We start from the raw sequence: 17,606 nt of genomic DNA on the forward strand, positions 1-17,606 counted from the left end.
TCAAGTTGTCCAGTACATTCCACACTCACGGAAATTTTGAAGATTATTAGAATAATCAGTGGATTACAGAGAGAAATGATTTACTAGGTAATTAATAGTAATTAATTACTTAATAATTATTAATGGATAATTAGTAATTATCCATTAATAATTCCGACTACAGCACTGATGGATACGCTTCTGCTGTACCAGATAATTTAAAGATGCCATTTTTCTTGTTTCTGTTGGGGGTTTTTTTTGTTGTTTTTTTTTTTTTTTGAGACAGAATCTCACTCTATCGCCCAGGCTGGAGTGCAGTGGTGGGATCTCAGCTCACTGCAAGCACCGCCTCCCAGGTTCACGCTATTCTCCTGCCTCAGCCTCCCAAGTAGCTGGGACTACAGGCACCTGCCACCACGCCCAACTAATTTTTTGTATTTTTTTTAGTAGAGATGGGGTTTCACCGTGTTAGCCAGGATGGTCTCGATCTCCTGACCTCGTGATCCACCCGCCTCGGCCTCCCAAAATGCTGGGATTACAGGCATGAGCCACTGCGCCCGGCCTGTTGTTTTTAAGACGGAGTCTCGCTCTTGTTGCCCAGGCTGGAGTACAATGGGGCGATCTCGGCTCACCACAACCTCCGCCTTCCAGGTTCAAGCAATTCTCCTGCCTCAGCCTCCTAAGTAACTGTGATTACAGGCACCCACCACTACGTCTGGCTAATTTTTGTATTTTTAGTAGAGATGGGGTTTCGCCATGTTGGCCAGGCTGGTCTCGAACTCCTGACCTCAGGTGATCCACCCTCCTCCGCTTCCCAAAGTGCTGGGATTATAGACTTGAGCCACCGCGCCTGGCCCCCATTTTCTTTTTTGTTCCTCATAATCACCTTGGAGTTAATGTGGGATTGTCACTATATTACAAATAAAGATCTGAGATTTAGAAACACAGTGAGTTTTTTCAAGAATCATATTGATACTAAGCAGTGGTATCAGCACTCAGAGCCAGGAGTGTGTTTTCCAGGTCCACTGCAGTTTTTTCTTTATATGCAACTCCTTCCCCTTCTGAGATAGCTACAAAAAATAATAATAATAATAAGCCTGTGTTCCCAGAATTCATTCTGCCGCGTCACTCTGAGGATGTGAGGATATCAGTTACAGGAATAACCTGTGGTAGACTGGGCACAGTGGCTCACGCCTGTAATCCCAGCACTTGGGGAGGCCAAGGCAGGTGGATCATGAGGTCAGGAGTTCGAGAGCAGCTTGGCCAACACAGTGAAACCCTGTCTCTACTAAAAATATAAAAAATTAGCTGGGTGTGGTGGTGGGCAGCTGTAATCCCAGTGACTCGGGAAGCTGAGGCAGGAGAATCGCTAGAACCCGGGAGGCAGAAGTTGCAGTGAACCGAGTTCACACCACTGCCCTCCAGCCCGAAAGACAATGCAAGACTCTGTCTCAAAAAAAAAAAAGAAAGAAAGAAAGAACCTGCGGTTAATTATAGATTTATGAGCAAACACAAATGTTTTCACCCATGCTAGACAACTTTATGCAGCCTTTCTAAAATTTTGTTTTTGGGGAGAAGAGGGGGGACGTGGGTCATTACCTTTTGAGGTCTGCAGTTCAAATGTAGTGGACAGGATTTGCTACCTGCTAGATATTCAGCAACCCATTCCTTTGAAATCAGTGTCCTAGAGAGAGAAGCGTGTCTGATTTGACCTTTGTTCTTCCTGTCTCTCACTTATATAACCTTTTTTATCCTTAAGTGTCAGTGTAGACATCATTTCAAGATGCCCTTCCCTAATGCTTCCCTTGGGACACAGTCAGTTTCCCTGTACCCCAGCTCCCATAGTTCTTCCCCACCTCCCATTTATCACAGTGCTTTGTGTTTTTGTGATTACCTATCTCCCTTCCCTATCAGGCCTTGCTCCCTGAGAACAAGGACTGTGTTTTAAAAACTTCCAAGTCCCCAGTTAACTAATGAATAGAACCAAAGCAAGTGCTCAAATAAAAAAAAAAATCTGAAAGGAATCATAGACGAAATACCTTCTGAATGAGGACCTATGATTAAAAGTAGACAGAGTCAGCTGGGCATGATGGCTTACACCTGTGTTCCCAGCACTTTGGGAGGCCGAGGTGGGCAGATCACTTGAGTTCAGGAGTTCAAGACCAGCCTGGCTAACATGGTGAAACCCCATCTCTATTAAAAATACAAAAAACATTAGCCAGGCATGGCGGCGGGCACCTGTGGTCCCAGTTACTCGGGAGGCTGAGTCACAGGAATGGCTTAAACCTGGAAGGCGGAGGTTGCAGTGAGCTGAGATCGTGCCACTCACTGCACTCCAGCCTGGGCAACAGAGTAAGACTCTGTCTCAAAAAAAAAAAAAAAAAAACACACACACACACACACACACACACACAATAAAAGCAGACAGTGTCCCCTCTGGTTTGGCATGCCAAAGGCAGCTTGCCTGTGGCCCAGCTGTTGTGTCTGGGAGCCCTGATTCCCACATGAGCCTATGTCAGCCAAACACACGTGTGACATTCCTGTTTAAGAGGAAGAAGCATGATCTTTAAAAATGTCGAGGTACAAAGAAGAGCCATCCATGGGTTCTGCTGGCACAGGAAGCACAGGGTCTTTATCAGTTCTAACGTTGTAAGGTAAACAGGGCAGTCGGAAGCATTTGCCAGCACTGTGACATTGGAAGCATCACCTCCGTCCTCAGCACCTTGCTTCCCACATCGAGGCAAACTCAGTAGGAATGTGTAACCAGCCCCCCTTTCTAAGAATGTTGTGAGATTAGAGGTGGCTTGGGAAGCTGAGAGTGAAATTCATAAGCTTTGTGACATGTTTGCTCATGAATGTTTGTGTTTGTTTTGGATTCTGGTTCTTGGTTGAATCGGGGTACAGAGAGTGGCGTATTTAGTAAACTTTCCGGAATTCCAAGGAGAAAAGCAGCCTGAGAATCAGCTCATCAAGTTCACAGAGGCCCAGGTTGTGGTGGTTTTATGGCAGAGTGCCATTGTGCCAGTTTTCCTGGAAGAAGTGGTTTGATGAAAGAAAATTAAATTATGCCAAGAACCAGATCGTCTGGCCTCAACCAAGGGGTTATAGCTTGTTCTGAAGACCACCCTGAAATACTGGAGGCCTTTGATCTTGTGAAATGACAGGATAAATGACAGCAACATTTTAGCCTGGATTTTTCTTTTTTTTTTTTGAGACTGAGTCTCGCTCTGTCACCCAGGCTGGTGTGCAGTGGTGCAATCTCGGCTCAGTGCAACCTCCGCCTCCCAGGTTCAAGTGATTCTCCTGCCTCAGCCTCCCAAGTAACTGGGACTACAGGCACCCACCACCACATCCGGCTCATTTTTGTATTTTTAGTAGAGATGGGGTTTTACCATGTTGGCCAGGCTGGTCTCAAACTCCTGACCTCGGGTGATCTGCCAGCCTCAGCCTCCCAAAGTGCTGGGATTACAGGCGTGAGCCACCACGCCCAGCTAGTTTGGCTTTTCTAAAACATCCTGTTGCAGTGATTCTCTTGCCCCACATCCTTCTCTGGCTCTCAGTTGTCCTCGGTAGGGCTTCCCAAGCAGTGTGTCACACATGAGTGACAAGTGCCAACAAAATGATCTCCTCAGCCTTGGGGACACTTTGGTAGGGCCTGGGGCCTCTGAAACCCTTGGATCAGCCTTTCTAGCCATAAGCCCCTTAACTCCCAGTAGGTTTTAAGAATAGTATTTTCTCTGTAGGAAATGGCATAAGCATGGTTGGAATGCACCTGTGTTGCATAGATGCGAGGCTCTTCCTGATTTATTGCCTGCTCATGTGTTCAGGCTTCTGTCCTGGCATTTGCCTAAGCCTGCTATTGAAACCGTCTGGCCATGATACACTCTAGTTCTTGTGTAGCCCACTCTTATCATGCACCTCCTACCTCCGTGCTTTGGCCATGGTGTTTCCTCAGACAGCTTCCCCAACTGCCTGACCAAGTCCTAGCCCAGGCCACTCAGGCCTCCCTCCTTTGAGCTCTCTTCATAAGCACTGCGTGTCCTCAGTGTATGTAGTCATCACATTGAATCCTAATGATGTACGTGTCTTATGTGTGTTTCTACAAAAGGGCCTGGCAAAGAATGAATGTTATACCTCCACTAAATATATGCTGAGCTAATATGTTGAATAAAGCCCATGAGATTGGCCAGGCACAGTGGCTCACAACTGTAATCCCAGCAATTTGAGAGGCCAACGTGGGTGGATCACCTGAGTTCAGGAGTTTGAGAACAGCCTGGCCAACATGGCGAAACCCCATCTCTACTAAAAGTACAAAAAAATTAGCCAGGCATGGCGGCTGGTGCCTGTAATCCCAGCTACTTGGGAGGCTGAGGCAGGAGAATCACTTGATCCCGACAGGCGGAGGTTACAGTGAGCCAAGGTCGCGCCACTGCACTCCAGCCTGGGCAACAGAGCAAGACTCTGTCTAAAAAAATATAAATAAAAAACCCCATGAGATTGGTGAAAGTCGGGAAGCAAAATAAGTACAAGTCTATTTCTACAAATTCACACATAGTAGCTACTCAATAAATAACTGTTGAATGAATGAATAAAAGAAATGTGAAAGGCATTTTAAATTTAGAATCTGTGGACTCAGTAATGACTGACTGTAAGAGAAAAGGAAGACTGAGTAGTTGAAGATGTCTCCAGACAAGGAGCGCCTTCAACACAGCAATCCCGGTCCACCTTTGGAAGCTGTACCTAGCTAAGCTCTCGAGACATCAGTCCAGATTAGGATATTTATTGCAGCATTGTTTATAACGGCAAAAACATAGTAAACAACCAAAACGTGCTTCAGGAGAGGAATGGATAAATAAATTGTGGTATATGTATAAAATGGATGATATGGTTACAGTGACTAAACTACATAGGAAATACTAACATGGTTAAATCTTAAAGACGTAACAGTGGGTGAAAAGGCAAGTTAGAAGAGGAAATACGCAATCCAAAACACACTAAAAATACCATGTGTTGTTATTATATGCATAGAGGATAAAAATGTAAAAACAAGCCTAGAAATAAAACACAGATCCCTCAGAATACTGTCTGCCTTTGAGGAAGAGAGGAGATAGAATGAGATGAACTCTAGATTTATCTGTAATGCTTTAATTTTTTAATAGTAAACGTGGCAATGTATTATAGGATCCATTGTATCTAGGTGGTGGGTATTCATTATATTAGTTTCTGTGCTTTCCTGTTATTTTGAAGTAGTTCATAATCTTAAAAATTAAAGTCACACAAAAGAAAAGACTGGCTAACAGGGAGAATGATCCTGCATTTCTGCATTCAGTCATCTGTTTTTTAGACAGGATACTTTTCAAGCAACCTGGCAAATCACATCTGCCACTTAGGACTTGCCAAGTCTCACACCATTTAAAAGCATCAGTTCTCAGCTTGGTCTCCAGAGACTCATAGATTTATCCTGGACCTCTCTAGAGGCTTCAAAATGTGCATTAATGTATTTCATGCTTGTTTCTAGCTTCCCACCGTCCCCCCTCATTTTTTTAATACATTGGAGCATCTATCCAACCTAATTATAATTCATTTTTGTAATAAGATTAATGAAATTCTCTTTCTTTTTTTTTTTTTCTTGAGACAGAGTCTCACTCTGTTACCCACACTGGAGGACAGTGGTGCAATCTCAGCTCACGGCATCCTCCATCTCCTGGGTTCAAGCTATTCTTATTCCTCGGCCTCACGAGTAGCTGGGACTACAGGCGTGTGCCACCACACCCGGCTAGTTTTTTTGTATTTTTAGTAGAGATGGGGTTTCGCCATGTTGGCAGGGCTGGTCTTGGACTCCTGACTTCAAGTGATCCACGTACCTTGGCCTCTCAAAGTGCTGGGATTACAGGCGTGAGCCACCACGCCCGCCCGCCCTTTTTTTTTTTTTCTTTTTTTGAGATGGAGTCTTGCTCTGTTACCCAGGCTGGAGTACAGTGGCGCAATCTCGGTTCACTGCACCCTCTGCCTCCTGGGTTCAAGCCATTCTCCTGCCTCAGCCTCCTGAGTAGCTGCGATTACAAGCACACACCACAATGCCTAGCAAATTTTGTTGTATTTTTAGTAGAGACAGGGTTTCACCATGTTGGCCAGGCTGGTCTTGAACTCCTGACCTCAAGTGATCTACCCGACTTGGCCTCCCAAAGTGCTGGGATCACAGGTGTGAGCCACCATGCCCAGCTTCATTCGTATTTTTGACTGGAATATAAATTCTTAGTCACCAGTGACTTACATAACTATATTCTCTTGGTTTGTAACTTTCTAAATGTTTCTTTTCTTTCTACCCCTCTCCCCATTGTTTATCTGAGTAAAACAATCAGATAAGACATTTATGGTGAACAATTTCCACTGTGTACCTTCCTCCCCAACCCGGTGTTCAGTGACATCACATTGCTAGCTTGAAATTAGCCATGACGGGAGTGTTTACACCTTGACAATTGGCAAATGCTACAAATCTGGCCCTTTTCTTCCCCCGGAGAGCTGATGGTTAAACATTACCAGCCTACCACAAGAGCGCTTGACAGTTTTCTGAGCTGTGCAGGGCAAGTAGCATTTTTCTCATTCAACACTCGTAGAAACAGAGAGTCAACGAAAGACAATCTTGACCTGAGTCCCATGGTCCCAAAGTGACATTGCTGGAGCTGTGTAGTCTATGTGGTTGAGTGGAAGAAGCCCTGGCTTTGGAATCAGGCAGATCCGAGTTTGAATCTGACATAGCTACTTTTGAACTGTGAATTCACAAGTATGTGATTTAGCCCCCTCAGTTTCCTCACCTATAAAATAAGGACATCAAAGTCTATCTTATAGAGATCTGGGGGAGCATTAGGGGAAATGATATGTCATGTAAACCTAACAAAGCACAAAGGACCTATGCAGCAGATATAATTTGTCCATCAGACTTACAAGTTCAGATCTCTGTGTATTAGCCCATTCTTCCCATAACCATATAGACACTGTTCTTTTTTTTCAACTCTACCTGGCCAACCACCTTTCACTAAATGGTGAATATGTCTTTTCTCCAAATATGTGCCACTGGAATAAGTAAAAAGGCTTAGAGTTGACATGTGTATGTGATTTGGGGAAATCAGTTTCTTTCCTTGAGTCTTGGAAATGCAGGTACTAGGTTTCAACTAAGATCATATTTCAACTGCCTTGAGTCTTCCCGACTGACCATTCTGCTGAGCTAAGCATCCTGAAGAGGACTGATTTGGGGGCCTGTGCGTGCTACAGTTCCCCCCACCAAATTGACTGCAGTGGCCTGCAGGGAAATTCTCTTGGCTCTTTGTGTTCTATGCTCTGGGCTTTTTCTGCTTGCTCTAACTGACCTGATGGTAGATAGTTGCTTCTCAGCCATTCAGCTAAGCCTAAATGTATTTTTCTTTTTTAGATTTTAACTGATGTATTTATTTTTTGCCTGAATAATACATTTAGCTGTTTTAGCTTTTTTTTTCTTTTTTTTTTTTTTTTTTTTTTTTTTTTGAGATGAAGTCCTGCTCTGTCACCCAGGCTGGTGGAATTCAGTGGCACGATCTCAGCTCACTGCAATCTCCGCCTCCCAGGTTCAAGTGATTCTCCTGCCTCAGCCTCCCAAGTAGCTGGGATCACAGGCATGCACCACCACACCCAGCTAATTTTGTATTTTTAGTAGAGACAGGGTTTCACCAAGTTGGCCGGGCTAATCTGATGTCAGGTGATCCACCCTCCTCCCCTCCCAAAGTGCTGGGTTTACAGGCGAGAGCCACCACTGCACCCCGCTGTTGTTTTAGCGTTTTAAAAAATACAAAAGGGTATCGACAATGGGAATTTCCCTCCCTAAACAACCCTCCATTCACCCAGGTCCCTCCCACAGAAAGTAACCAAGAAAAGATATCAAGAAAGAGGAACCGCCTCTTATTATTCATTTCTTATGAGCTTACAGGCTTCTGGAGCTCACCTTAAAGACCCGGCGTGGGTGGACCAAAAAGACCCCCTTGAAATCAGGAAGACTGAGACAGGCCCATGTGGCTTGTCAGTAATCATCAAGCAAATTGGCAAAGCCATACCCAGAATAAAGTCACAGAGGAGCTGCTTTTTGTGTGTAGGGATAAATGGTATACGTCGTACAAATTCCACCTATCAGCTCAACCTAGTAGGTGGTCATATCTCTGGGGAAAAACACAGGAGAACCTAATATCTATAAAGAATGTGCTCTGTATCCAGTGCAGAGCTAGAATCTTTTTTTCATTATTGTGGTGAAATATACATAACAAAAGTTTACCGTGTTAACCATGTTTACACATATAGTTGAGTGGCATGAAGTCCATTCACACTGTTGCGCGGCCACCACCACTGCCCGTCTCCAGACAATGCTAGGCTCTCCCTGCCCTCCTCACTTACTCCTTACAACAGTCCTTTGAGGCCTGCATGACCAGTCTCCATACAACGAGGAGGTCCCAGAGAGATGGCTTCACATCTCTATCAAGTAACTGGTAGGTCCTGGGCTTGAACCCAGGCATATTCATCTCCAAAACAGGTGCCCCATACTGTGGAGCCTCACTGGAAGAACTTTTGGAGGGAAGATTCATCTGCAGCAGGGCATAGGCCTCTGCATAAGACAGTCATCCCCGAGAGACTGTGGCTGTGCTGTGAGTAGGCATGCCTAGGTCTCCATCTTACTTTCTTATTTTTTAATTTTCTCTTTTATCCTGTGCTGTTGCCCAGGGGTGATCCTGTTACTTCTGGATAAGCTGCGGAAGATGAAATGGGAGCAGATGTGGAGGCTGACCGCAGAGAGGGAGCTCATGGGCATGCTGTCTACATCCTTAGCTGACCAGGTGGGTGGCCAGGTCCGAAGGTGCAGGTATTCCTGAGTGCGCTGGTGCTGTTTCTCAAGGAAACTTAAAAGTCAATCGGTCTGAATGGTTTTCTATGTGTTGTGTGACCCTGTATGCTCTGATACAGCTGCCTTATTCTTTCCAGTCTAAGACAGCAGCTCAACTCTTTAGTGCCTTCCCTTGTTCATTCATTTGTTGGTTCAGCAGACTCGCACTGAGTACTGTGTATACCAGGAGCCGAGTTCAGAAAAAGGATGACAGAGATAGACGAAGGATGCAACACTTGCCCTCATAGAGCTTACTGATGCAGACTTATAAGGAGATGTTGATGCCCTCTTCATCACCAGGTGGAGTGCATAGGACCTGCTCTCTGGGACCCCAGAATGCCACAGCGTATTTCCCAAGCAAGATTTCACTTGCCTTGCTGGCAAACAGAATCTAACTGTTTTTTGTTTGTTTGTTTGTTTGTTTTTTTGAGATGAAGTCTTGCTCTGTCACCCAGGCTGGAGAGCAGTGGCACAATCTCAGCTCACAGCAAGTTCCGCATCCCAGGTTCACGCCGTTCTCCTGCCTCAGCCTCCTGAGTAGCTGGGACTACAGGCGACTGCCACCACGCCCGGCTATTTTTTTTTTTTCTTTTTTTTTTTTTTTTTTGTATTTTTAGTAGAGACGGGGTTTCACCGTGTTAGCTAGGATGGTCTCGATCTCCTGACCTCGTGATCTGCCCGCCTCGGCCTCCCAAAGTGCTGGGATTACAGGCGTGAGCCACCGTGCCCAGCCCCAAGTCTAACCTTTAATCTAAGCCTTTGACTTAGATGCTGCACTAGTGTCCCTTTACTCAAGGGAAATGCACTTAAATAGAAAGGATAAACTGCCAGGAAACCACCTTGCTATGTAGGCAGCCTCAGAAACTCCACCAAACTGTTAGCAAATATTCATTTTTATTTATTTTTATTATTTTATTTTATTTTTGAGATGGAGTCTCGCTCTGTCACCCAGGCTGGGATGCAGTGGTGCAATCTCGGCTCACAGCAACCTCCACCTCGTGGGTTCAAGCAATTCTCCTGCCTCAGCCTCCCAAGTAGCTGGGATTACAGGCATGCGGCACCACACCAGGCTAATTTTTATACTTTTAGTAGAGACAGGGTTTCTCCACGTTGACCAGGCTGGTTTCGAACTCCTGACCTCAGATGATCCGCCCGCCTCAGCCTCCCAAAGTGCTGGGATTACAGGCATGAGTCTCTGCACCCAGCCAACAAATACTCATTTTGTAAAAACCCATTCCTCATGTTGACGTCTTAGGAAAGTCAGAGGGCTCCAGTCTTTGACTTTGAGTCTACCAGAATCACTTTTTTAAATTTTCATCTTCCTGTGGCACTGATAGCTGTCTTCAAGCACGAAGATGATTTCTCTGAGTTTTCTGCATTTCACCCTTTCTTTTTCATCCAAAGAGCCAGCTCACTCTGCATGTTTTTGTTCCAAGTGCAATTTCCTGGTTCGTCGAATTTGCCTGCAAAGTTTCATAATACGGAGGAAACAAGAAACCCTGCATGATTACTTTACTATTTTTTAAAGCATTATTATTCAGTATTTTCCAAGCAGCTAGAAACTGATTTCCTTTTTCGAACATGAGATAGAGTATAATGAATGAGTTTAAGAAAAAAATAATACCCAGGTAGCTGTTTTAAACCTGAGGGGGAAATCGTCCACCAGCGTCATATTTCAAGTCGGGTCACCGTGACTTGAGCATGTCCCCCAAAGCTAGCAATTGTGTGCCCGTGTCCAGTGAGGATAGTTTATTCAGCCATCTTCTGCCACGAAGGCCCATAATTCACCTCCCGGCGCCACCTGTCAGCAGCTAGTTAATAAGTATGGCCGGTGCAAGAGCTTGGAAAAGAGCCCAGAAAAGGTAAAACCTCCCTAGACAAGTCAGAGTTGGATTTTGAAACGGAGAATGCATATCCTGGGCACCATGGCCTGCAGAAATCCAAGGAGCATCCATCACTGAGTCCACCGCAGGCCCCAGGAAGCACTGCTGAGAGGGAGGATCTGTAATTTGTCTCAGTCCCTGAATGAGTGGGGCTACTTGTCATCATGCAGTTTCCTCTCCAGGAGGCTCAGGATGGATAACACAGGGCTCTTGCCTAGGAGGCCAGAGGGGAAGGAGACTTCATTTTTCATATGCCAGCAAGGGTAGGGAAGACACCACATGTCTGCACGTGTGAGCTCACTGGATAGGGCTTTATGAGACCAGCAGGACTCTGGAGCTTCCAGTCAGCCTGGGGCATTCCCCAGTCTCTATCCAAACATTATTGCTTGGTTCCTAGAGATAACAGGCAAGAGAGATGCCCCACAGTGCGAGCCAGCCTGTGTTCAGAGCAGGCGGTTCAAGAGAAGCCCTATCACAGGGGATGCAGTGCCTTGACAGCCAGAATGGGCAGCTGGACCATCCGATTGTCTTGACTGTGTCTTTGGCTTTCATCCCCCAGGATATTTTCAATGCCGTCATCAAACAAAACCCCTTCCTTGTGTACCAGCTCCCCTGCTTCTGGAATGTGCAGCTGTCGGACCACACCCGCTCCGAGCAGTGTTACAGAGACGTGTCTGATCTAAAGGTAGGGTCAACACAGGCACATCCCCGGAGGTAGGGTGAGGTGGGCTGAGGGGACCTCTCAGGGGCATGGATGGCTAGGAGATTTATGTGCGATGTGGTGAGAGAGATAAGGGCACAGGAGACCAGAACGAGTATGCTTTTCATCTTTGTGGGGTGTTGGGTTTTTTCCACCCTTATTTGGGCTTTCTGGAAAGCCTAAAGCCTCCTGGCATAAGAACCAGCTTGTGTGGTTATTATTCTTACCATCTGCTGCTGGCTCTTTTGGTTCATGTCAGCTCCCCACATCTATTCATTCAACTCAAGCAAAAACATTTATTGAGGGCCTGCTCTGCCAGGTGCTGTAGATGTGGATGTGAATAACTAACCTGCTTCCAACTCATGTATGGCTTGGAGGAGGACAGAAATGTGCAAAGAAGTAGGTATTTAAAAAAGGACAAGTGCTGTGACAGGTGTGGGTGTGTGAGTGGGGGAGATGCAAGCATAAATGTCTCATTCTTCCTCACAGAGGGGGGACAATGACAGAAAAAGCCTTCATCACCACTCTGTAGGTACCAAACACTGTGGATGGACCTGGCTATAGAAAGAGGAAGAAGACAGGGTGTATTAGTCATCTACTGCTATAGATAATGCTGCATAACAAGCTTTCTGATAGTGGGCTAAATCAGTAACCATTTATATAGTTGATGAGTTTATAGGCTGGTTGGATGGTTCATTTTTTTACTACTTTAACAGAGTATCTGTGGTCTGCTTCAGATGGGACAGCTGGTGACTGGGGCAACTTGGCTGTCCTCTAGTGTGTCCTCTGTCCCTTCAGCAGGCCAGTGTGGTGTCTTCTCATGGTGAAGCAGAGGTGGCAGAGGAAGCCTTAAGACACAGGAGGCAACTCTGAGTCATGGTTGCTAACATCCCTCATTGGCCAAAGTAACCATATGGCTGATCCCGTATGATTACTTTGAGTAAGGAGTGTGAGTTAAGGAGTGTGTCAGAATTCCCTCCCTACAGTGGAAAGAGTAAAGAATTGACCACATCTATTCACAGAACTATTCACACAGAACAAAGATTTCAACACAGGCCTGTCTGACAGCAAGGGCATTTGCCTCTCAGGTTGTATCACGGAGGATTTAGATACATGCATCCTTAAAGAGTTTGTTTCATATGAAGTTTATATCCATTGCAAGTTCTAAAAAGGAAAAAGGATTGCAAAGCTGGCTTCTCTAATAAATTAGTCTTTTCTACTTGGCTTCTGATCCATGTCCCCATGTGGGTATTATGTCTTATTTATAGTCATAATGCATGTTAAATGTGGTTTTCTGCTTTTCATTTGTTTCATATCATAAGCGTTTTCTGGGTCAACCACATGGTGTTAATGAACATTATATCCAATAGTTAATAGACTATTACCTACCCACTCCCTTGACCTTAGTTGTTTTCAAATTTTCATAAATATAACTTATATCTTAATTAACAGGTTTGTCCATGAAGCTCTTCCCTCCAATATTGTTGTAGCTCACCTTTCCAGGCGAGAGGCAGGAGGCTGTGATAGAAATCAAGCTCTTTAAATTCTCTTTAATAACAAGATTTGATGAACTACTGGGTTGGTGAACACTATTGTTGCTGGAGGGTGATGTGCCCAGAGAGGGCATGGAAGCTCCATACTCCCCTCAGCCCACACCCCTATATTTTGCCCTATGTACCTTTTCTCTGTGACTGTTCCCAGGTTCCATCATTGATAATAAACTGGTAAATGTAAGTGTTTTCCAGAGTTTCAGGAGCCATTCTAGTAAATTATGGAACCCAAGGAGGGGATCATAGGAATCCTTGATTTACAGCAAATCTGTCAGAGGACAGAAGGCCGGGACTTGCAGCTGGCATCTCAAGTGGGCCACCTCATGGGACTAAGCCACTAACCCATAGCATCTGATGCTTTTGTCAAGGAGGTAGTGTCACTGTTGTATTAAAGTATAGGGACCCAGCTAGTGTTGGAGAACTGGTCATTGTAGGAAAATAACCCCACAATATCTGGCATCAGAAGTCTTCTATGTGAGAGTATAGAAAAACTGGTTTTTCTCAATAGGTAGCTGTATAATTTATAGTGCAAACAAGGGAATGCTATCATGGGTTACAGAGGGACAATAGGCCAACAGGCAAAACATAGAATTATTCTGTTGACATACTATACATAGGACCTTAAGCCCACAGGAAGAAAGACCTCACATAAAGGCCTCACATAAAATCAGGATCCACAAAGAGTATTATCCTCGGTGGATAAACAGTTAATAAAACTCAGAGTGTAGAAGAAGACAGTAGAGGTTGTTGTCTGTTTCATCCTTGGTTTTAGGTAGAATAAGGGGGAAATGTTTCCTTTGAGATTTTATTTTAAGCCTATGCCTATATTATTTCGGGGGCTGAAATTACATGTGTGGGAGCAAAAATGGAAAGAAAAAAGTAAAAAATTTGCCAGGTACCTGGCAGAAACTAACATAAATCTGATCTAGAAGAATATTCTTAAAAACAAGTCTTCAAAATTTTTTAGGGGAAGTTACAAGGAAAGCAAGGTTCTCAGTTAGGAATCACAAAACGCATAAGGAAGTAGGCTACCCTGAGAAAGTGCAAAAACTGAAGACTGGAGTTAAATCTGAAAGACTGCAAATATTGGACTTATCAGATATAAAACATAAGTATTTTTACTTACATGTAGGAATAAAAAATGAATACTGAAAGTAGGATGAAGGAATAGTAGATTCTCAAAAAAATGAATAGCCCTTTTGGATTAAATAGTATTTTTAGAAGTGAAAGATATAATTATTGAAATTAAATGGATATGTTAAGCAATAGCTTAAACACAGTTGAAGAGAGAATTAGTGAACTGGAAGAGGTATAAGAAATTACCCAAAATTCAACACAGAATGAAAAAGAGATAGAAAAACTGAGAAAGAAGCAAAGAAATTGGGATATGTCTCATTGGACTATCAGAAGGAGATAATAGAGAAAATTGGAAGTGAGGCATATCTTAAGTATGCCAAGAAACAATAACAGGTTGTATACCTATAAGAATAATCTTTCAAGCATAAGATAACAAAGAGAATTTTCTGCAAACATGCAAAGAAACTTCTAAAGTATTGTCAGCCTTAATAACGAAGAGATTCTCTCTAAAAGAAAATTATATTTATTCTGGAATAGTGCATTGCAATGGGAATATACATGCCATAGCAAACTATGTGCATACCCAGGGAGGTAAAGGAAGAGAAAGGTTTTTAAAGGAAAAATGAAGAGGCTTTTATAATTGGAGATAATTATCTTTGGCCAAAGGATCAGTAACAAAGTTGACACCAGTCCAAGACTGGACAGGCAGTTGCTGGGCAGACATGCCTGCCAAAGTTTTTATTTTGTGTGTGTAAAGTTACGATGGCATTTGTGCAAGATTGTGGTTTTCACGGAGTCTTTTGTGATCATTCTCGTTACCAGACACTTATGGATGAAAAGCCTATCTCCATGGCCTTCCCGGTTCTGTTTGTCAGGGTTTTGTTAACACAAATGACTCCATTTTTATTTTGGCAACATTCACATTTCACCCTTTTGATCAAGATGTTTCTCCAAAAGTGTCACTGATCAATCATCCTTTAGTTAGGTTTTCATGTCTTTCAATGCCAGGATGGACCTCTCCCAGGTTTCTGGTCTTGTTTCATATTGGAGAGAATGAATGGCAGCTAGGAGTCAATGTCCAAACCTTTTTAACCACATTTGAGCTTAAGTTTAAGCTTGAGGAAGTTTAAGCGTGGTGCTCCCTGGCTGTCTACTTGGAGTCTGTAATTAAGTTCAATTTTGTCTGTTCCATAGGCCTATGTTACCATCTCAAAGTGCTGGGTTAGCATTATACTGTTAGGATTTGTACTTCTATAAAAAACTTGAACAAGTAACAGATACAAAATTAAAGAAGAAAATGCAAAGTAAAATTAATAGTGATGTGACAAGAACAATTTGCATAGGGACTTTGAGCAATAAACCTAGGCTTTAAAGACAACCAATTAAATAAACAAAATGACCATTAACCTACCAAGTGAAAAAGGTGGGTATTATTATATCATTATGACATAGAGTCTTGTTCTGACATCTTGCAAAAAGCTATCTACAGCATGGAAACAATCAACTCTCATCCTGGTTTGCAGTTTGAATGTCTCTGGTAATGGCATCGGGCAGTTTAGTGAACTTTGTGTGGCCCAGACATCAGGCATGAGACTTATTTCTTAAAATTCATCTAGTTTCAGCTTATAGGGCTTCCAAAACACAGAAATTGCCATTTTTGGTAACTGCATGGAAGAAAGTAGGATTGTAGAAATTTAGAAGAGTTCTATAGGCAAATAACAAATAGCAAATTGCTGTATAGGCAAATAACTTGAAAACAGTGCACACAGCTATCATCTAATAACAGTTGTATTCTAGCTTTTCTTTAGCAACATAACTCATGTCTGCATTTTTTTCTTTAAATCATAGCCATATGGTAAATTTTCTATTTTGTTGTGGTTCTCTTTTATTGATGGGCATGCAGTGAATGTTTCTTGGAAATGATCAATTTTTATTAAAATATTTCTGGAAGAAAAAAAAGAAAAGAAACATAACTTTTTCTTCCTACGGTGATATTGACTTTTCCAAAAATAGAGTAAGACAAATTTGTTTCTAAAATAAATTTAGTTTTTATCAAATATTGCCTGCAAGAATAGTGATTTGACCACAGAGTAATCTCAGATCTAAAAACCTTTTGAAGTTAAGCTGGTGGCAAGTGCCTGTAGTTCTAGCTACTGGGGAGGTTGAGGTGGGAGAATTGCTTCACCCCAGAAGTTTGACGTTACAGTGAGCTGTGATTGTGCCACTGTACTCCAGCATGGGTGACAAAGAGAAACCATGTCTCAAAAAAAATAAATAATAAACATAAATAAAAACTTCTTGAGGTTAATAAGATAACCCAAGACAGACTTTAGGTTATACTTACAGTCCTAAGATTCCTGGACCTGCCAGGAATTGATAATTTTTATTCATTTACTATAAGGCTGAGAACCCTAGAAGTCAGGCAGTTTATACATATTCTCAGATATGACATTTCAGTCAAAGCCTTGATAATATAACAAATTGTTTCCATTGTATCCTGCTATAAAGAGAGGGTAATTTTTTTTTTTTTTTTTAATGGAGTCTCACTCTGTCACCCAGGCCAGAGTGCAGTGGTGCAATCTTGGCTCATTGCAATCTTCACCTCCCGGGTTCACGTGATTCTCATGCCTCAGCCTCCTGAGTAGCTGGGCTTTACAGGCATGTGCCACCTCACCCAGCTAATTTTTTTTTTTTTTTTTTTTTGTATCTTTAGCAGAGACAGGGTTTCACCATGTATGCCAGGCTGGTCTCAAACTCCTGGCCTCAAGTGATCTGCCCACCTGGCTTACAGACATGAGCCACTGTGGCAAGTGGAGAGAGCAAATGTTATTGAACTTGTACAAATAACCATATTGCCATAAAAATAAGAATACTCACAAAAACTCTCCAAACTTTGGAGAGATAAAATTGGAAGAAAAAGGAAATGCTTCTACCTTGTTCACAAATGTATAGTGTACCAAATTGTTGTGTGCTATAGATAGCTTAGGGAAGAAAATTTCCTTCAATCTGGAAAACAAAACATTTAAGTGAAGAACTAACCGTGTTTTAAATAAAAGTCAAAAACATTATCAGTTACTTAATCTCATGCAGTTTATTTTTGTTCTGCTTGAGCTTGATTAGTAGTTTCATAAATTCATGTTTCTTCATTAGAGTTCTCAAACATTTGCATTTAGTCCATTGATCTTAAAGTTATTAACCTATATCTAAGAGTATTTGTTGGAGTCGCTTCCATAAATTTGTTTGCAAATGCCTTTAAAGAAGAATTCAAAACAATAGCTGTGAATAAAAACTTAGAATACCCATGGCTAAAAATCTGATGGGAGTTCATTATAATAAGCAATTAACATGGAAATTTAGTTATTTTTGTGCCACACGACATCATGTCTAGAATTTTAACTAATGTCATATTAGATTTTTAAGAATTTTATATAATTTGGGTACATACCCATAAATGTAATGCAAATATCTAGCATCACTTATTATTTGATAGCATTTAGCATGCAGTTCACAAAATA

At 42.7% G+C, this 17,606-nt stretch overlaps 1 protein-coding gene across 1 annotated transcript in view; it reads left to right on the forward strand.

The window, feature by feature from the left end:
* Window positions 1-17,606, forward strand: part of LARGE1 (LARGE xylosyl- and glucuronyltransferase 1) — a 697,253-nt gene that overhangs the window by 516,830 nt on the left and 162,817 nt on the right. The window contains exons 8-9 of the mRNA XM_003905455.5: window positions 8,722-8,834; window positions 11,324-11,449. Coding sequence (XP_003905504.1) covers window positions 8,722-8,834; window positions 11,324-11,449 — 239 coding nt within the window. The remainder of the gene's footprint in view (window positions 1-8,721; window positions 8,835-11,323; window positions 11,450-17,606) is intronic.

The sequence above is a fragment of the Papio anubis genome, chromosome 16 (assembly GCF_008728515.1).
Source record: "Papio anubis isolate 15944 chromosome 16, Panubis1.0, whole genome shotgun sequence".
In the NCBI taxonomy this organism is placed as follows: domain Eukaryota; kingdom Metazoa; phylum Chordata; class Mammalia; order Primates; family Cercopithecidae; genus Papio; species Papio anubis.